The 22,236-nt window shown below is 40.0% G+C and overlaps 1 protein-coding gene across 1 annotated transcript in view; it reads right to left on the bottom strand.

Moving 5' to 3' along the window:
- Positions 1–22,236, bottom strand: part of Satb2 (SATB homeobox 2) — a 172,019-nt gene that overhangs the window by 86,816 nt on the left and 62,967 nt on the right. The window contains exons 4-6 of the mRNA XM_028765750.1: positions 13,789–13,915; positions 12,765–12,888; positions 7,229–7,331 (exon numbers count right to left, since the gene is read on the bottom strand). Coding sequence (XP_028621583.1) covers positions 7,229–7,331; positions 12,765–12,888; positions 13,789–13,915 — 354 coding nt within the window. The remainder of the gene's footprint in view (positions 1–7,228; positions 7,332–12,764; positions 12,889–13,788; positions 13,916–22,236) is intronic.

A 22,236-nucleotide genomic window follows, 5' to 3' on the forward strand; every position in this document is an offset into this window, starting at 1 on the left:
GGAGAGGGAGAGGGAGAGGGAAGGGGAGGGGAAGGGAGGAGGGGAGGAGGAGGAGGAGGAGGAGGAGGAGGAGGAGGAGAGTTGGCGGCTCCTCCAGGCTCCTCCTTTTCCTTCCTTGAGCTATCAAGACAAAAAAAAAAAAACAAAAACAAACAAACAAACAAAAAACCTGTCTCTAGTAATTATTCTCCAGCTCTGTCCTGAGTTCACTGGCTCCTCATCTTGACTGGCCCACTGACATTTCTAGCTAACTAATTTTTGTCAGTTTAGGTATCAACAAATTTCTCTTCAGTCAGGATTTCCTATTTCTGTCAAAACCACCAAAAGCCACTAAGTTCAAAAGATTAGATGCGGACTTAATTCTTTTCCCAGTCTCCTCTCTACTCTCACCATGCCTTACTGACTCTCAGCCACTCAGGTTGGTGGTTTCCTGTCTTTTCACCACTGCCACACAAACCCCAGGTGTCATGCCTCTTGTCACCTTCGTATTCATAAATTACCGTCATAGGTTCAATATGATCATGTTACTGTGAGCCATACCTCCTCCTCACACTCTCCTCACTCCTACCACGCACACCCGGCAGAACTTTAGGTCTGACTTGCCATACCCAGTAGAATATTTTAAAACCATTTTTATTACATTATATTTTGCTGAAAAACCTTCAGTGGTTCTCAAACTGTTACATCTGGGCTTCTAAAGTCCCATAATATGTGAGCTCTATTTTCCCAGCCATAATGCCCAAGTTACAATACAAATGCCACCCATATCAATGGTCCCCAAATTTCTGTCATCAGCAGTATCTGACACCACCATATTCTTTCCTTGTTCATGGACTGCCACTGTTTGAATCTCAAATGTACTCAGAGGCATGAGTACTGGTGGTGAAAGCAATTCCCTAAACCAGTGCTATTCTATTCGGAAGGCAGAGCTTCAGGAAGTGGAGCCCCAAACCCCTTCCCCTTTCTGTCTTCCTCACTTTCTCCCACATAGTGGAACGTTCCATGGCACATGCCCCTGCAATGATTACAGCTGACATGTCACTGATAGACCAAATGATCTTGAATTGAAACTCACAAAACTGTGAGGCAAGACAGAAACTTTTCTTTATAAGCTCACTATCTTTGGTTTTTGTTACACTGGCAGCAAGCTGACAGGATGATCAAAGTCCTAGCCATCATGATGTTGTGATGAATAGACTGTCATTTTAGACACGGAACAATTCTAAACATGCCATGCTCCTTATACCACTTCATTCGTTCTGATCTGTCCTCACCATATGTAAGCACCTAAAGCTGTCTTCCTTCTCCTCCCTGAAGAATGGATTATTCTAACATCCATGTTCCACCTCCCCCATTCCTGCTTTCTGCAAACCAAGATCGATCGTCACTCAGCAGGTGAAGTGCAGGACCTTTCTCTGTATTCTACTGCATTACTTACTAACATTATTGTATAGGTCCAGACATACTTCAAGGGCTCTTTCCATGGCCAGTCTGAGGCAACATGGATGGAAGTAGAAACCATATCTTACATATTACGAATGTTTCTTGTGGACATCACCATTGCAGAGGGACTGTGATGAGCATTCTTGAAATATTTGTTTAATCACATCATCTATCTAGTTATGACTTAAACTTTTGTTTCTTTTTAAAAATTCTTTCTTTTGGGCACAGAACGCCTATGTAATGGTCCCTGTGGTAGTCCTACCGTTAGAATCCTCCCAGCTAGAAAGGAGAGATGTTCAAACTCATTTTTAAATGTTAAAACACAGGTTGTACTATTAATTGCTTTGTATACATTACAGACTTTTAGGAACCAGGAACTAAGTATTTTGTCAGATTGTAACTATCTGGGATGGATGGATGGATGGATGGATGGATGGATGGATGGATGGATGGAAGATAGATAGATGATAGCTAAAATTGGTAGCTGAGGGAACAAAAATCTATCTTTTTTAAAATTCATTTTAAAAGGAACTAAATAGCAGAGAAGTTTGTTTCTTTTACTCTATCAATTATATTATTAAGAACAATTATTTATAGTTCTTTAAACACTCATGAATAAATACAGCCAGGCCAAAAGTAAGCAGCTATCAGAAGAGTTCAAATGAGCCTCAGGAGATCCAAGGGAGGAATTGGCTTATGAGAGCGAAGCACTCAGAATGCCCCTTATACACAAACACCCCTCACACAGCATTTTTCTATTTTCTGACACTATCAATACATGTCTGATTGAACTGGCAAGTGGCCAAGGTGACTGAGACATATACATCAGCAGTGGTCACAGCAAAAGTGCACAAGGCTCTTCAAGAAGCCCAAAAACCAGCAAGATGGAAATGACGGGCTGTATAAGTGCTGCCTCTAGTCTCATGAATCCAATATTTATCTAAAATTCAAAGAACCTGATGTTGGCATTACTTTCAAAAAGGGATAATATAGGCTTCCTTGCAAGGTACCTTCATTTAGACATGAAGGTGAAAGCAAATTCCTTTTATAACTGAGAAGAATCAGGTAGACAAAACTAAGTTCCTTTCACCTCATCAGAGTTAAACAGCAGCAGAGGCAGGAGGACAGAGAGTTGATTAAAGGCATTGTCCTGACCGCCTATACCACAGTGGTGAAGCAAGGGGCGCCTTAAGGAACCAGGTCAGGAGACACTGATTTCTCTATTCAACTCGGAGGCACCACTTTGTAAATGACACAATCATTTTTGGGTACAAGAGGTGCTTTAAATGTGGTAACATTATATCATTTCGGCTATAATGATCATAATTACTTATTTCTTTTAATCACAACCCACTTAACCACTTTAGTACAGAGGACTAGTTCAAGGAGTTTAATTTTCATTCAACATCTAATCTTTGTGTTTACTGAAACCCTTCACGTGCTTTGTTTACTATCTGCTTGCTGGCCTGGACGTTTGATCTTGCAAGAGTAGATTAGACAGGATCAGATAAAATACTGATTACTAGAATCAACCAGACTCAAGGAAGTAACACTGGTTTTAAAAATCTTCTTTTCTCCCAGCTTTGTAATATTTTTCTAAATAGACTCAAATAAACAAATAAAATTAAGAAAACCAGCAATCAGAGTGTTTTGAGCAATGACTGAGGAAAGTGATGGGGCTGATTTCCAACCCTAACTGAAATACAGGGTTTGGCCCATTCATTCTGGTGGCATTATTCTATGACATAAATAATTTTGTCATAGCCACCAGTATTTGTATGAACTTTAAGTGACCCCCTCATTTCTTGAGACATTAAATATTTGAGATGAATCTCAGCAAAGATAGTTAATTTGAGGTTCTAGCAACAATCTTTTAGACATTAAGCTATTTGAATTTACTAATCAAGGGTCCATTCAGAACCCATGTGAGGGTCTTAGTTGGCCCCCTCCTCACCTATGTGCCCAGTGAACATGTGGGAACAGAATCAGCTGTACTGCAAATACAACTGCCACTTGGCTTCATAAAAATTATGAGGTAAGTTCATACCTGGAGTTCTTACAAAAAACAGTTGGACTAAAAGCTAATATTTTACAAAACAACTATAAAGATGATATCCATGGAGTAAATCCCCAAGCCTTGAAAATTATTATACAGGAAGCTGAACATGTCTAGGTAGCTATGAATTATCTCTCTGACTACACTAATATAACACCTAAACACTGAATGGCTGTTTGCTTTCCTGTTGGATAAAAGTACAACATGTTCCTTACACAGAGGAACTGAGTGCTCTGGAAAATCTAGCCTAGACAGGGCAAGCTTTAAAAAGAGGTACAGGGGAACCTAACATGCCACCCACTTCCTTAGGGGCAGAGACTCCTGGGACCAGGTTCGAGGTAGGACACTGAAACTAGTGTATACAAACTGTTTCCCCATTGCTCCTAAAGTAATGGTAATGTTAACTCAAATATGTCCTTGTCAACCTTGATTGTCTTTGAAATTGAAGCAAAAAGGTAAACAGAGCAAGGTTGTCTGTAATCACTGGGGAAAATAAAGTCAACAAGCTAAGCCAAACCAATTTAGGACTTTTTAAAGACTAAGTGTAAATAGTTTAGATACAGCAACAACAAATTCAAAAAAATGGACATTAAAATGTTTACTTCAAAAGTTAGACAATTCCATTTGTCTGTAGTTTTTACATCTGTTTTTAATGATATCATATTATTGATCGTTCCTTTTTCTCATATTTATTTAAGCATTAACTATAGAATTTGTCATCTGATCTTTCTCTCTCTCTCTCTTTTTTTATCTTTCCAGTAGACTCTTATTTTTGCCAGGTTTGAATCTTGTTTTGCTTTGATCTTTAGAATATATAATTATTTTACTGTTTATTTATTTCTATGAGAATAGAAAAAAAGAATTGACCTGGGAGAGCTAGATGTGGCAATTTGTAACAGAATCACATAGCTTATGTTTAAGAAATCATGGTTTTGATTAAGAAGCAACCATTTAGTTCCCACTGTTTTATTAAAACAGACATTAGCAGATAATAGGAAACATATTTAAGGATAGAGCCTGCGTTTTGTTTAGGACATCGGTAAGCTGGCTGCAAATTTCCTTCTGCAGCTAACATAAGCCATGGTAAATGCATACTGGTAACTCGGTGAGATGACAGGGAGGTATGTGCCTCTCAGACTTGTGTATTCTCAGGAAGAAGCCGAAGGTACTGGTTTGCTCTGGCTGTTACAGACTTCCAGATTTGAATAACATTACTTCTGTACATTTTGAAAAGGTATAGTCACCAGCAAATGTTAGAAACCAAACTTCCATGAGAAATGGATCTAGACAGGAATCTCCTGCAATACCCATCCTTAGCAAGAAGCCTCTGTCAAACGAGAAGAACCAGCGAGGCCCAACACTTCTGTTTCCTAAAGGTAGAAAGTTAATAGAACGAACTCTCGGTGGTGGTTTTCTGCACACCCTTATACCTGCCATACATTTCCTGTTGTTCCTCCCACTCCCTGGGCTGATGAATCAACTCCACTTGAACTGTTTGATGCCAGCTTGTGTTTACTTCACACAAACCTTAACCTTCCTTTTTTTCCCTCCTACTGACACACACACAGAGATACACATACACTTGCCAGCAGCAACGACTAGCTCTTGGAGTATGTGTACACAGTGTCTGACAGCCTCTTCAGGTGTACATCCTTGACCTACTGAAGGAAGTCAACGCCTTCATCCGCTTTTATGGCACTTAAAGATTTAACTGTGCATTTACTATCTTGAAAAAAAAAACAATTTAAAGAATTGAATCTCTGAAAAAGACGACAAAACACACACACACACACACACACACACTGGTTGTGACTTCACTAGAGTTCTCAGGCTTCCAGAAGCTGAATTACAGTCTAGCATATAAAAGAGCACACTCTCTTCCTTTCCCTCACACGGCAGGTAAATGTGATCAGGAAATGGCCTTGAAGCTACAGGATTTTTTTTAGTCAAGGATGGTACATTCAAGCATTTTAACAACTCAGTTATAAAAAGAAAACCTTGTAGACAACACTTAGAGAAAAGAAAGCTTCTGAGCCACACAATCACACCATGTAACGAGGAGTTATTTAGCTTCTCTTACATGGGAGTGAGTATCAATACTGAAAAACAAATACCCTACCAGAATCAAAAGGGCTTAAAGAATTTGAGAATATGTTAAAAATAAATTGATTTTAATTCAGTTTGCAGTATACTTAACTTCTGGATAGCTCAACATTTTTGCTTCTCTTTAAGTTGTATATTTAGCATAAAATGCTCTCCCTTTTTCTTGATCTAAATTGTGTGGCTGATGCATCTGAAAGCTCATTTGCTCAAGGGCAATCTTGTAAACAAGCTCTCAGACACTCAATAGCCAGAAGTATTGCTTTGATACATATCCTGTCTCCCCTGAGGAAGCCTGCAAGTAATAAAACACAATTCATCCTTCACTTCTACCTACCCAGCAGATCATCACGTGGCCCTTGAATGGGGGCAGCGAGCTGTTGGCAAGACTGTGAACACTATCATAAAGCCAGACGGACAGCATCACAGTCTTGCAAACTATAGACTGGAGCTGCTCTCAAACATCAGTGTCACAAAAATGACCCCAAATCTCCTCAAAGACTAATGACATCTGCCTGAATCGGACAGAATAAAAGGACTTTTATGTTAACATGTTCGTAAAGATAAAACAACACTAACATGTTACCAACACGAGATGATCTAAGTAGCATCTTATTTGTTATGTAAAAAACCTGTGTTTTCAAGACTACATATAATTTCACATGTAATATACAACTTCTGGTCCTACTACTACTACTTAGTAGTACTGGTAGTATAGTAGTCATAGTATGTCTTTACTACTAGTTATTCAGAAGTAATTCTGTGTCAATATTATCTTGTTTAGTTCTCACAGCTATTAAAGGACGTAGACCAATGATTCTTAACTGTGAGTTGGTTGACCAGATATCCTGTGTAACAAATATTTACATTATGATTCATAACAGTAAAAAAAATTACAATTATAAAGGTAGTAATGAAAACAATCTTATGGGGTTGGGGTCACCACAACATGAGAAACTGTATTAAAGAGTGGTAGCATTAGGAAAGGTCAGAACCACTGAACTAGATACTTTCATTTCTAATTGTTAAATGAAGATATTGAATCTTGGTGAAATTAAATAATTTGACCAAGTTCATGTAATTAGTAAGTTGAAGACCAGACCTGAGTTCAAACCTGCCAGACCACAGAAACCTGGAGGTGGGATACTACTCAGGGTCTCCACTAAATAGACACATCAAAATTCTGTTCCTAACCCAAGCTTTCCTGAAGCTTTGGCACTCATTCCAACTTGTTAATCAGTAGTCAAATCCTAGGTGTTATGTAACATGGAATAAAACTTTTAAATTTCCATCCTAATAGATTTTGGCCTTTACAGGGAATCACTGGAGAAAACTACAAAGTTGACAAATTATGCTAAGAATTGTTTTGTGGTCCTAATACTTATTTACAACCCTTCCTAAACTAAGGGTTGAATTTTACGACAGAAATATTAAGAATCTTACCTTCAAAAATACTTAAGTATGTATGTATGTATGTATGTATGTATGCATATACACACACATATACACACACACATATATATAAGTATATATATACTTATATATATGTTATATATAATTAGCACAGAACTAATAGCTCATTACCTGAGAGTCTACACATAGTTTTAAAAACAAAAAATCTGAGATTACCTTTTATCTTCTTATATTTTTTGTACCATCTTCCAAACTCCTGGCACTTGGTTGCTGACACATTGGCATAGTATGTGCTATTTACAATGGATGAAATCATACTCTGAAAAGAAGGGAGAGATGAGTTAGTTCTCATATACATGAATGTCTTATTTTAGCGACCAGAAGGGACACATTGCATGCAGCCCATACAGGTTTCCTTTGTCTTTTAAACCTAAAGCTATGGCCCCTCTGCAAATGAAATGATTTAATAACAAAACAGGGTGACCAGAATTCACTATCCCTTAAGTATATTTGTATAATAACAATGCTTTCTAAAACAAAAGCCAATTCTAGAATACTGTCAAAGATGGAGAGATCAGGGCACACAGACTAAATGCCGGAGGGACGGCCGGCTGCTGAGCTAGAGTACAAGGTGACATCAGATGCACCAGCACCAGCAACCCAGATAATGCTTTTCAGATGTCTCTGTTCCTCTTCCAACTGCAACAAGCTTACAGAGCCAAGAATCTGAGAACATCCGTGCTACACACTGCAGAACAACGTTTAGGGAAATAAGTTAAATTAATATAATTTATAGAAACGTGTGATTATCACTTGTGTGAAAATTCACCAAATGAGAAACTTAACAGTGCTATTTTCGAGCAGGGGAACCAAATCTAACACTTCTGCTGTGTTTCAACCAAAAAACCGAATTAAAGTTAAAACTTTCTGAGCGCTCACACTCATGACTGTTGCGGTGCTTCCTCCCCTCTTGCCTCAGATCTGTTTGTCCCTGAGGTTAGAAAAACAAGCAAAGGGACATAGGCTGACTCTGCACTGGGAATTTTACATTGTAATTACGCATCTTGACTTAGATGTCCTACAGAGAGACACTTCCTGACTCTGTGGTATATCTGAGCCAAAATGCTGGACAGATGCCCACTCACACCTGAACAACTATGACATTATACATGTCTGTTTCATATGGACATTTGATTTCTATAAATGTGTGTAACAGCAAGTGTGCATGAACACTCAAGCCATCCTAATGACCTGCATAAGGTGTGAGATTGTGCCTATAAATAAGTCTCACCTGTCTCAACAACAACAACAACAATAACAACAAAGTCATCTCAGACATGGAAAAACTCAGAAAAGCTTAGAGCTTGTAATGACATTTCTATAACACAGCACAGATAAAGAGAATGACACAGAATCAAAGTAAGCAACATAGTAGGGGACTTCAACCCCCAGCACACAGACTCACACTTAAAATGTCAGACTTGATTCTTCGTTTCATCACTATGCACAAGTGGAGGAAGAAGTTCCTAATTCAATTCACAGAAACCTCTTTGGCCTTTTCCACACAACAGATGGCTAGCCTCACCCAGCTGATTGCTTAAGGACATTTTCCCCCTCTGAGGTAAGATAGTAGAGAGAGCTCTGAGCTCTCTAGGTCTGAACAGAATACTGAAAATGCAAAAACCCCTGGCACCCACTTGTCTCCTAAGACTTATGATGCCTTGCCTCCAGCCCTTAAGAGGATCTGCCTTGGCAAGACCTGCTTTGTAACCAAATAAATCTGTGCAGCAGCAGGTTGTACTAGCTCCCTCTCTGGTCTAAGATACATTTACTCTTCCTAGACTGTGGGACCTTGAGGAAAGTGACAAGCTGCCATCTCCGGTCCTTTTTTCCTCTTCTTCTTCGTGTCTCACATAGTTCTGATGTGGGATGTCTGAGTCATTGAAATTTAACACATGAAGGGACAGGAATGAAATTCTGAAATGCCAAACTCAAATGTCATAATAATAGAAATTCTAACATGGAAGCTACCTAATAAAAGCTGCCTGTCACTGCCACACTGGGGTGTGAACTTTCAAACATGCTCACCATCTCCTTAGCTTGTGATGAATGTTGTCTTCTGGGAAGGTACAGGATAGAAAGCCACGTACAAGTCAAAGTCAGACTTCCTTTCGAAAGCTAGTCTAGAAAGCATCCGAGGACTTTCTAGAGCTGTCCTTTAACTCTTCCAGGTCCAGAACGTGAGACTATAGCCTACATCACTCTGGTCCCAGACAATCCTATCTCCCTCCATCCCTAGCCATTCTCTCTAGCCATTCTGGACCCTGGTCCAGCTACCAGTCCCGTGGTGGTGCACAAGTCCATCTTGAGCCTCCGTGGGAAGGCAGGGAGAAGGTATCCTCTACAGGCTCCATCACCAGGGCCCAAATTTCATGCATCTGCTTTAAAAAGAAGGAGATTGGGCACCCATCTCAGTCAAACTCTCTTCCCCAGATTATTACACACGAGTGTCTTTACTGCTTCAGAAAACAGAATAGATTTCAATTATGAACTAAGCAAAGGAATTTGGATAGCAAAAATAGACATTCCTTGGGTAATGACAACTTTTTATTATGAGAAAGAATTGATTGACTTTATGATACAATTACTCACATTAACTCTTCACAGAGTACACTCAGTAGTTGTATAAGTAAGTTGTCAGGCACCATCATCACAACTTAAAAGTGCAGGTATCTTTTGGAAATAATGTACAGCAAAGGCCATGGTGCATGGAATCATCCCATTTTTAACATGAGAATCCTCTAAACTTAAAGGAGATAAACGTATTCTCATGCCTTGGGCCTGAATCATGAGATCCTGGAATGTAGTACAAGACCTTACTGTGGTGGTAGCACCAGTAGGTTAGAAATTCCACACTTAGCTAGTGATGTTCAAAGCTGGGAGGAGCTAACACAGAGTCAGCACATGCAACTTGACTTCTACAAGGTTCCGAGACACAGAGGATGTGTGTGTATCACACGACTCACTCTAAGCCATTTTAAGCAATGTAATATCACAGACACGGGGGAATATCTTCTCATCACTTATCGCCTTTTTCCTTTTGTAGAACTTGGGATCCAGCTCAGCCCTTTCCATGTCAAGCAAGCAGTTTACCACCAAGCTATTAGTATTACCCCAGCCTGTCGATAACAACTTAAACCAGTGAAGATGAGACAGTGAAGGCAGAATGTGATGAATATTGATTAAAATCCTTCCCACCTTCCATTCTGACACTACTACATATCGTTCTTCTTGCTGTATGATGTGCTGTGGAAGGGTACTTTACTCGGTGAGAGTAAGCTCACACAACAGTGGTCCTGAAAGACTACTAGAACTGAAAAGCACCGATCTCCCAGTGACATAACATTGTAACAACATGTGTTATTGCTGTGTTTTCAAGCATACTCTGGTAAACAAATCTACTACATTGCCAGTCATAAAAAAAAACTATAGCACACACAACTATATGTTAATATGCAATGTCTAACAATGATCACAAACATCTGTGGTATTGACTTATGTAAATACTATATTGTTCCTTCTTTCTTTTTTGGAGCATGCTCTCCTACACACAAAAGTTTTCTGGAAGGCCATACGCCATGCTGTCTCAGTAGTGCCTCTGTGCATCTCTCACGTGCTCTTGATTACACCAGAAGGCTACTGAGTGACTGACCTCCCCATCTACATTTCTGAATGCATGCTCTGTATGTTCACATGATGCTGATGGAATCATCTCATTTCTCAAGATGAATCTCCATCATTAAGGGACACATGACCAACTATACTTATTTTAGCTAGATTGCCCTGTCTAAAAATAAGTTTGCTTTCAGATTCTTGAGATAAATTTTAAACTCACTTGTTTTTTTAACTAGCCCAGGCGACAGATGTCACACCTGATTATAAGTATGGTTTGATTTCCAAACTGAGGGCTTAGAGACTGAAAATGAGAAAGCTCACTGACCAAAGTTAGACGCACTGGGAAGTGCCACACAGAACCTCCACTGCAGGCCTGCGTGAGCTCATGCTCACGAGCCATCTTCCACACAGAAACTCTACTTTATTTAGACTTTTAATTACATTTGTATTTCTTTATTTAGCTTGTGTGGAGGCACACACAACAGTTTGGACATGGAGGTTAGAGGACTACTCTTGGAATCCAGTTCTTTCCTTCCATTATGTGGGTCCCAGGATCTAACTTAGGCCCTTCAAGCTTGGTGGCTGGCACTTTACTGAACTCTCTCGCTGGCCCTCATAGTTTCTTAAGAGGAGAAGCTGATTAATGAAAAGTCCTCAAACTTGCTTTGTGACAGAGGACAGCCTTCATCACAGTCTTCTTTATCCCTATTTGTCATATGGGCACATATGTGCACTGCCACCCCCACACCCAATTGCTCACTTTTATTATTTTTTTGTCCCTCTGTTTCTTATTTTGTCTGCAAAAGCCTAACCTTCTTTCAAATATTTTACCACAAAACCCCAGACTTCTCTCAAGACTTGGGGAGTGGTGGCTGCTGCATGGCTTTGAAGTTATGTGTCTTCCTTTCCACTTTTTCGTTAAAGAGGCTGGCTGTGACTCAGTTCTATAGACCCTGAAAAGAACCTATGCTGAGCTAAGAGTGAGCAAGCTCTGCTGAGGTGAATGATCAAAACTCTCAAGACCCGAGGTTTTGTAGTCAAAAGCCAGCTGAGAGTAAATGAGACACCAGATGCTGTATTTGTGACACATTCAGGCTGCTTTGTAGATTTGGTGACTCTCAAAGGCATCAGGGGACAAGAGTGGCTATTCCGATTTATGTATGCTTTGAGAGGTGAAATAAAAAAATAAATACAGACACACAACAACAACCTATACTTTGCTAGCATCTGGCCAGACAGAACAGCTAAATCATGACTTCCCCTTAAACACACAGTCTGCAATTGTTGCCTTTTTATGGACTTCTCCACATTCTCTTCTGTCTTTAAGGTTTCTTTTTTAAATTATAGGCCACTGCAATGTTCAAGAAAACATATACTATCCACTGAACCTTTATATAACAGCCAAGCTCCTGCAGGGAAACCAAATATGACTTAGCTTTGGTTCCTGCCCCGGAGTGCTTCGGTTTCTTATGTTCATGGTCCCTTTTAGTCTATGATCACACAAAAGTGACTTGTCACTGTTTCTAATGATGCATTTTGGTGTGGTAACTTTATTTTAAAACAAAAAAACTTCCCACAAACATATTATAAATAATACATATTTTTGTGGAAGTTTTTTTGAACATATATGTATGTATAATATGTATATTATGTAATATGCATATTATATATTATATATAAATATAGTAAAGATCAATCTATAACAATGAAATGGCAAAAAATCACCTATATACCAAGATGTGTGGTTGAGCATGGCCAATCCATCCTGCCAATGAAGTAAGGCAACCACTGGGAATATCGACTTTGGAATGAGAGGTCTGGCAAAGGCCTCAGCTGGCACTTAATCAGCAGAAGAAGTTCCAACATGAAACTTAAGCGACTCCCTCTGGCCCAATGACCTATCTACACAGTGGGAATGTTGATGAGTATGCCTGGAAAGTGTCTCACACATCCTCACTGATTTAAACCCATTAGAAAGCTCTCCTGGAAATGACAACTTTCACTGTAAGAGCAGGGCTTCAGCAGTGCAGTGTAACTGCAGAAAGGACACAGAGAGGAACCTGCCAGAGACACTGACCTGGGAGAGAGGGCATTCTTTGGCTAATGTGCTCTGGTTCATTTCTTTGAGCAGTTCCTTTAAGGCATTGCGGACGGTGGCGTGGTTCCACTGCTCCGCAGGCAAGTCTTCCAACTTTGAACAACTGCAAAACAGAGGGACAGTGAGTGACACAGGGCCTCAACCATGGCCCTGGCTGCCCAGGACCACACAGCAAGTGCTATGTGGCTTCTGGATCCTCACATCTAGAAGGCTCCAAAGAAAAGGAAGGGGAACAAGCTGCTTCTGCAGACGGCGACGGACGCCCCCAAGTGACATAACACTGTGGTCTTTCCCAGCAGACTCATGATGGGCCTTCCGTCAAAATCAAGTGTGAAGGCTCACCTTTCCCAGAAAAATTTGGACAGGCTTCTTTTCCAGTCACAAAATAACTGAAGAACTGCTAGAAAAGGGTGGGGTACTCAGTCCCTATTAAAGGAAAAATTGTCCCAAAGAGAACAGTTTTAAAAAAAAAATCTTACATTGAAGGACAACATTGCTTAAGCCACAACTTGCAGTCACTTTATGATAAAAAGGCTACAGAGAACCCCTAGACGTTGGGAGGTACATAGCATTTCTGGTCCCCCTAGAGGCCATAGGCTTTCACTGACTGACCACCACAAAAAGAAAGACATCATTAAACAAATCATCCCCTCAACAGACAAACCAGAAGGCAGCAGAGGGATCTAACGCTTCAGATGCTGTGCATTAAGCTCCTGAGAAAGCCAAGCGAAGCCACAAAAGGGGCTGTGGACAGCCTTTGCCTGACCCGAAGACTTTTAATGATTTATCAGGCAGCCCCTTGAGTGAGCAGTTCACTGCCTCTGAAAACAGCATAAAACAGTTGGAATGTGGACTATAAAGATGCCTGGTGAGGCATCCCCAGCTCCCCTCCTCTCTCCCCCCTTCTTCATTTCACCCACTGTCTAGAAATGATGTCTGCAGTGAATGGAAGATCCATGCAGCATCTGAGAGGAAGCTGAGACAGCCGTTCAGAAATCCCCACCTTTGTAATTGGATCTTCAACGTCACAACGTGATAGACATCTTGCAGCATGTCGGCCACAGTCGCATCAGGGGCGTCTGTCACATAACTGAGGGGGAGAGGGTTCCACCTCCCCAGCTTGATTATTCCTGCACAGGGAAGAAAAACACAATAAACATATATCTGCTATTTATTAAATCTTTCCAGTTTGTTCAATGTCAAGAAGGTCATTCAATAGTCAACACTGAACACCCACTCTGAGAGTTTACAACCCAGTGCAATGAGGAATTTCTTCCTGGCTGACAACTGGGTTAGTGAACTACACAAGGGAGATAAGGAATGAAAAGAATGGAGTTTAATCATGGACAATTGGTTCTTTTATGTTTTCCTGTGTCTTAAATTACTTAAAAAACCATACGGATATTTCCTTTCCCCAAAGTCTTGTTTCATAGTCTAAGACTGATGCTAAATATATAGGGTTGCTGATTCCACAGACCCAAAAACAAAACCAACCAACCAAACAAACAAAGCAAGTTTCATGTAAATATAAGGCTTGATTTTTGAATTGAATTGAACAAGAAGGCTGTTGTGTGGGCTCCACAGCCCCATTGTGAATGGGGTATGATTCCTGGGGTGCAGCACTCAGCACCCCTGGAACAGAGGTCCCCAAGCTTTCTGGTTGCAGGTGTCACCTAAGGTGCCTTCACCTGCCTCTCTGTTTTTCTTCCTGGGATCTTTTCAGAATGACAACAGTACCTTTCCCTGTGGGTTTCCTGGTGTCTATAGTAGCCCTGGATGTGCTCCTGGGCTAGCTTTGGCTGCAAAGAGCAGCAACTTGGGAATTAAGCTCCATTGCAGGAAGATTCATGTGATACTCAGGCAGTTTGTGAGGAAATGCTAACTTATTTATTCTTTCTATGGGCCCCTCTGGTCTGGAGTGCAGGGCACGCAGAAATTTGATGAAGAAAAATAAAGAAACTCATTTCACAAATGATGCTGGGTAACAAAACTTTTATTCCATGCTATGAAAAATCTGATGGTCCCCACGGGATGTCAGAAATTGTCACATATAAAAATGTTATGTTTTAGAAATAAAAGAAAAATAGCATTTTTATTTTTTCTTTTGACAATACAGGTGAGTCTAAGTACATTGTTCTCTCAAAATACATATATTTTTATCACTGATGCGAGAGAACACCTGCATACCCAAAGGTACTTTTAAAAGATTCACGAAATGACTCCATAGCTGTGGGGCAAAATTCAGAGGGTAGAAAACGAACTTTCTGGTGTGAGGGCATGTCCTGTCCCAAATGAGATAAATGAACGCGTACTGCCTGACATAATGCTTGAAAACAGGGAAGAAACAGAACAAAAATATTAAAATGATGCACTGTTTCAGTATTAAGACTTAACAATCTGCTGCCGAATATGCTACAGTATAAATAGTGCCTGGACTCGGCTCCAGCTAAGCAGCGCGGCTCTCATTCATGGTGCCGTATGTCTCCAGTTCTGGCTCCTTAAGTCATCTTTCCCCTGCCAAGAAAAGCTGTTTTTTTTGTGGGGGATAGTTTCCCTAACATTCCCTCTATCACAATGAAAAGTGCACAGCACGCAGCTCGGGGTAGACACGAAATGAGCATCCAGGGCCCTGGACAGCCACCCTGGAGCAGCCAGGTCTGCTTCCCTCCCTTTTATCTTTTCTGGCATTTGCCATATTAAAAAGACACTGGAGAATATGTCCAATCTACTACCTTCTGAAGAAAATCACTGTACAATATTCACTTCCTTTAAGAAAGCTATTGTCATGATCACCCACAAGTTCAACAGAAACTGATCGTATCCTACAGGCACAGTTTTTATATTCAGATAAGAGAATACAGGAGAGAATGGATGTCAGAGGCTGTGCTCTCTGACTGGCACAGAGAAGAATCTGAGAGTTATTTTGGTTGTCGTGACCAAGAAGATAATCTGAAAAAAAGGAAGCCTGCAAACTTCCAGGGACAGTTCTCTGGGACATTCTTCCTGCCATGTGTCTGTAGTTCATTCCATTTTATTTTTTTTAAGGAATGTTACACAGTGCAGGCAGATACAACCAAATATAGCTGTGTAATTTCATTTATATCAAATGCAAGAGCAGCAAGACTAACCTAAGGGAACAGAATTGAGACAAGCAGGTGAGAGAATTCACCAGAAGGGCTTGCTTGCTCGGGCTAGTGGCTGCACTAGTATAAAATCTGTCAAAATTCACCAAACCAGCCTCCTAATATAAATACGATTATTGCATACACATTACACATGCCAAGCATGGTGGCAAATGCCCATAATTCCAATACATTCAAAGCCACCCTAGGCTATACAGTGAGTCTAAGGCTAGCCTAAGCTATATGGTATGGTAGTAGGGGGTGGCTCAGTTAGGAAAGTGCCTGCCTTGTAAGCATCAGAAACTGAATTCAGATCACAAAAGCTGGGCACAGTGGTGTGTATCTATAACACTAGTGCCAAGGCCCGCAACAGGCAGAGCCCTGATCTTGCTGGCCCTTCAGCTTAGCCAATCAGTGAGCTCCAAGTTCAGCGAGAGACACTGTCTCAGGAAATAAGGTGAGAATCATGAAGGGAGACACTAAATGTCTAATGTACACACATGCACACATATGCACATGCACTCAAAACACATATGTACAATCACACACACACATACGAGCTGGGTATAGTAGCACATGTCTGTAACCTAACAATAAAGCGAAATATCAAGAGTCCAAAACTGACTGGGCTTCATAATGAGACAATATTTCAAAACAAAAAACAAAAAACAACAAAACAAAACAAAACCCAGTTAACCCAGTGGGTAAAAAAATAATTTTTTTAAAGGGAGAGGTGTGTTCAAAGTAATAGGCTGAAGACAGCTATCTCCATCTAGATAAACTCTCTCCCCAACTCAGTGAGCCAGGAAGAGACTTGTTTAGGCTGTAACTAGTCATGCAGGTGCCTCAAAACACTGAATACCTCCACACGGAGCATCTGCCCCAAGCTGGTCTCTACAGCTTCAAGGGACCAGAGGGCGCATGCTATGCTCTCTGGCCAGGGAGACAGTGCCTGCTTTTCCTTCTTTCCACTGTTGAGAGGTCACAGTGTACACTCAATTGTCTACCTAGGGCAGAACAGCTAAGAAGGGGCTCTCTTCAGTGTGCCGTCCCTCCAAGCAGGGTTGTCTGCCTAATGCATTAATCCACTTTGCAAAACATTCTTTGGAACAGTCTCCTTCCCTGATTAAAAAAAATTGACAAAAATATTACTTAGAATAGCAGTCAAATGTTAATTAAAGAAATCAAACTGGGAAGCAGTAATCCACAGCAAGTATGAATGAGTGCGGGCTTCCAAGGAAACTGCCGCCACAGATCGCTCCTGGCTTCCACCATCTTCTCATCATGTGACTCAAGCAAGTTACTTAATGTCTCCGTTCCTCAATCTGCTCATCCGTGAAATGGAATTGAAACACATAGAGTTTGATTAAAGAAAAATGTGTATGTTACACATAAAGCCCTTTGTATAAAGCTTTGTCCGAAAGAGAGACCGGAGAGAAGCATGTACACTTCAGTTACTCCACTGCAGGAAGGTAATCAGCAGCAAGCTGGGGGTGAGTTTTGTGCAAACTGAGATTTGGGGCCAGCTGTTTCCTTTCTCTACACTTAGTTTTCCAGTCTATAAAGTGGGAATAATACCTATGCCCACTTTTGCGTTACTATGAAGTTTTCAATTAATAGGGATTGTCAAATAACAAATGCTCAACAAAAACCAGGGGCAAACATCTTTGCAAAGTTCTGAATGAGGTCATGGCAGCATCATAGCAAAGCTATAGGAGATGAATCTTTCTTGGAGGAGTGTTGGATGAACAGAGGGAACTACCCTAGAGGGAGAAAAAAAGCTGCAATAACCCAGGCAGGAGTGGTTAAATTACTATGTAGGCAAACTCACCCTAGCCTTTAAGGTAGGGTCACCAAAGTGAATTTAAAAAAAGAGAGAAGGGAAGGGAAGAGAAGGGGAGGGAAGGGGAGAGGAGGAAGGAAGGGGAAGGGGGGAAGGGAAGGGGGCCGGGGAAGGGGAAGGGGAAGGGGAAAGAGATTTGTCATAGGCCTTTTAGGGATAGTTCCTGACTCACACAATATTAGGGGAATCTTAGTAACTCTGGCATAAGCAGCAGTATACAGATATTATTTCTAAAACCACAATCTAAGCTTTTTAACTCTAGCAGGTAAAATTGAAAACAAATATTACTGAGGTCAGATTTTTTTGACACAAATGGGCATGCACACATGTCCAGTAAAGCATATGGCAGATGAAGATCCACTTTCCTGCTCTGGACAGACAACACACTCTCACTTTGTCTAGAACACTGATCCTCAAGAGTCACTTCTAGAATCATGTACAGTCTTCAGATTCCAACCTGAGACTAGTTCAACTCTAAGCAACCAATCTGAAGTAATCCTTTCTCTGCACAGCTGCACAGAGAGCATCTGTTCTTGGCTTGTGAGTCTTATCACAATGTCCCTTTCTGCTACTTTATGGGTACCAAGTCTTTTTATTGTCTTCGTTTGTTTTTGTTTTTGCTTTTCCTGTTTCTTTGTCCATTTTTGAGATAGGGTATGACTATTACGTAGCCTAGGCTTGCTCAAACACATGATCCTCCTGTTTCAGCCTCATGAGTACTGGAGTTATGAGTGAGCTACCACATCCAACATCTGGTGCTTTCAAGAATCATTCGTTCATTTGTGGTGAGTTATTATTGTACATGGAAGTGAGCTAAAGGTTAGGAGAAAGTGACTTGAAAAGAAATCAGTGGATGGCAGCCAGGACTAGGAACTGGGCTTCATTTTTAACTACTAGACTCCTCCTACTCAGCTCTGCTGCTGTAAGTGTGAGTCCTCATGCCCAAAACAGGTCCCTCAAGCAGGGCTATGCTTGCCCTCAGTCATATGTCAATCAGGGCATTGACATTTATTCTGATGGAAAGAACCATATGAAACCTAGGAGCCACCAGGTGATAAGGCCAAAAGGCAGAAAAGCTATCATCTACACCTCGACGTTCTCTGGGGAAAATGGTCCCCGAAAGGAGCCACTGAAGACATAAACATTATCTCCCAAGTCATCCAAGAAATGCATCATCCACAAACATTCAGAAAATGCCTGGTGTTGAAGACTATTACAGATGCAGTTTCAAGGTCTTTGAGTCACAAATTATGGGCCTTTATTTTGGAGTTGAAATTCATACAAATGTTAACATGATTGAATTGAGCACAATATAAATAAAACTGTTTATACCCAGACAAATCTGTTCATTTTAAAATACAGAATGCCAATTCACTCTTTGTGTAATGCATTCAGACCAAATAACAAAATGCAATTGTAGGTAAATTTCCCATTAGTGACATAAAATTAAGTTGGAAATGGAAGCAATTTTTGTCTAAAATTAAAAAGATACAACAATGGAAACCATTTTTTCACTCTTTCAATGTAATATCCTTCTAGAGTCAGAGTTGACGATGTTTCACAGAAGAAACTATCAATAGTATATGTATGGGTGTTTCCTGTGTTTTTATCAGTGTTTAGACTATGAGAAATAACATATCATGCAAAGTCAAAGCAAAATTTCTGTCTTTCAAATTATTAGCCTTTAATATATAAAAATCAGAGAGTTTGGGATATTGCAAATTGTAGCTGAACATTCGAGAAACCACTTAAAGTGGCATTGAACGTGGTGATGAACACTTTAACCAAGAGAACATCAATCAGAAGGTTTGTATGCAGTGTTAAGTATCCATTAAACACATTTTCCTCATATGTCTGAGTCACAGATATGCAGAGAGATACCAATACATCTTGTCCCTGGCACTATGGAGTTTGAATAGACAAGCTTCTTATTGCTAAGCACACAACTAAGTAAAACTACTCTCTAGGTAAGCCAGGATAATAACTTTCACCCCTGTACCTCAAATGTAGGAACTATTTAGTACAATGAAGGTTTGTGTCAAGTCATCTGCAGGCTACATAAAAGTTCTCAAAGTTCAGTTAACATGGAGAAAGTTGCTGACAAAATCCATCTAGGAGACAGATGCATGCAACCAAGCAAGATATCAACAATACCCTCAAAATTCAACTCAGTGAATAACTGTCTTTTATTCCAGGTGCATCCTAACACTAATTTTAAAAGCAAAGTGAAAACTCAACCCGGGGAAAAATGAGACATTAGCTTTAATTTCCAAAGGCTGGAGTTTATATATCTCATAACTCTCCGGAAAAGATCTCAGCAAAAAGAGTGTCAATAAAATCTCTAGTCTCAGAATAACTAAGCCTTGGGGCTTCTGGTTCTCAGTATTATTTCTACAATACACCAACTGCTGACGAGACCCCTTGCAAAACCTAGAGAACTCCTGGCATTGATCGCATCTGTTCGCCCTCCTCTGAGCGACTGTGTCCCTGCGCTACAGCATATCATTTTCTGTTGTTAGGCTATGCTTTGTTAAAGAAATTAAAAACTGCCTGTCCTATATAATAAGAACAGAGAATTATTTATCCATAAATCAGTTCACAGGAAATCACTACCTAGCAGTATGTAATAATTCAGCCTGTGCTTCTAACCTGTGGCCTGGCTGTGTTATATCATCAAACTGTGAAAGGGACATGGCATAAATTGTAGTTATTATTGCTGAACCTGTGGTGAAATGATGCTCAGTGAGGAGAGAGAAAGAAAAGGCAAACAAAAGGCCATGTTTGAAACACATGTTTTTCTTCTTTGCGTCGCACAGCAGAGCCCCAACACAACTTACTAAAGCAGATCAACTCTTCAACACTGTCTACTTTGAATCCAAAGGCTCCACACATTTCAAATGCATTCAAGTAAAAGGAAGTGGAAATTACATGGTATTCTTTGGGCACTCTACTTTATCTAGCTGCCTTTGTAATTTACACAAATTAATGAAATCTCTCAACTCACTGGTCTGAGAGCCTAGAATGCATTTAATCCCGTATTTATAACAGCACAAAAGCAAACACCAGACAAAAACAAATAACAACTCCGAATAAACACTGAGGCTCTATTGTTATATAAATTCATCTAGAAACCAACAGGGCACATGCGTACATGCTTACAAGTGCACAAGTGTATGATTTCCATTTCCCACACACATTTGAACCACTTGCAACAATCTAAGTATTATTAACCAGCACAAACAACCAAAGCTTTAATTCTTGAAGTACATTAACCTAGGAACTAGAGAGGTGGCTCAGCTACTCCTGCTGCTCTTCCAGAGGAACTGGGTTCGATTCCCTACACCTTCATTGGCTCACAATCATCTGTAACTCCAGTTCCAAGGTAGCCAGTGCTCTCTTCCAGGCTCCATAGGCAACAAGCACAGATGTAGTGCACATAGATATATGCAGGCAAAACACCCAATATTAGTTTTTAAAACCACTAACCCTTTTTTATACCATGTCTATACTTTTCAAGGAAAATTACATGGAAGATTATTGGTATTTAAGAACTAAAACTAATTTTTAGAGTAGCTTATAAACAGACTATAGGTAATAAACAGCATTTCTCAGCCTTTTAAAAATAATCAACCCCCTTATAATACAAAAACATTCTACCCACACACAAACACATGCACATGCACACACATATACAGTAGCATTTGATGTCTTGTAATTCTATACATGTTTTTACATTGTGCAACATAAAGATTTTTGTCCCATGTAATAGACGCTGCTTCACATTTGGGAAACGTTATGTTATAACTCTGATTTTTATTAGATTATTTAATATAAGCACTAAGTAACTAGACTAAATTAATAAAGGCCTTGTTGCAGAGAGAAAAAGGGAGGGGGAAGAAAGAGTGAACAAAATTAAATAAAACTTTCTGAAGTTGGTATTTTATAAACCTTTATTTAATTTTCAAAATTCCAATTTTCCTGAAAAACAGCCAAAATATCAGACAGGCCATAAAAAAGTGTGGTTGGCATTTAGCTATTTATTTCATAAGAGTACCGTTTAAAACTATTACATGGAGAACTGGGCAAATGAGAAAAGTGTCACGTGAAGTTATCTGGGACCAGTTCTAAAATGCTAGCACTGGCTGCAAGCTTTTCATCTGTGACAAATTTCTCTTATTATTGTTTCTAGTTTCAATCACTGTCTGAAAAAATTTCAAATTAAGGGACTAATTTTGGCAGGTAACACAAACAAGAACTCTCCTGTTCTTGTCTCCTAGTCATTCCTCCCCTCTCTATCTCCTCCTTTTTATTCAGAAATATATATCTTCAATAATCAGAGGCATAGGGAACACACACTGCCTTAGACTCACATAGTTATGCTCTGCTTATGGTTATGCTCTGCTTATGGTATGCTCTGGTTATGGTATGCTCTGGTTATGGTTATGCTCTGCTTATGGTATGCTCTGGTTATGGTATGCTCTGGTTA

The sequence above is a fragment of the Grammomys surdaster genome, unplaced genomic scaffold (genome assembly GCF_004785775.1).
Source record: "Grammomys surdaster isolate TR1022 unplaced genomic scaffold, NIH_TR_1.0 165, whole genome shotgun sequence".
NCBI classification, from domain to species: Eukaryota; Metazoa; Chordata; class Mammalia; order Rodentia; family Muridae; genus Grammomys; species Grammomys surdaster.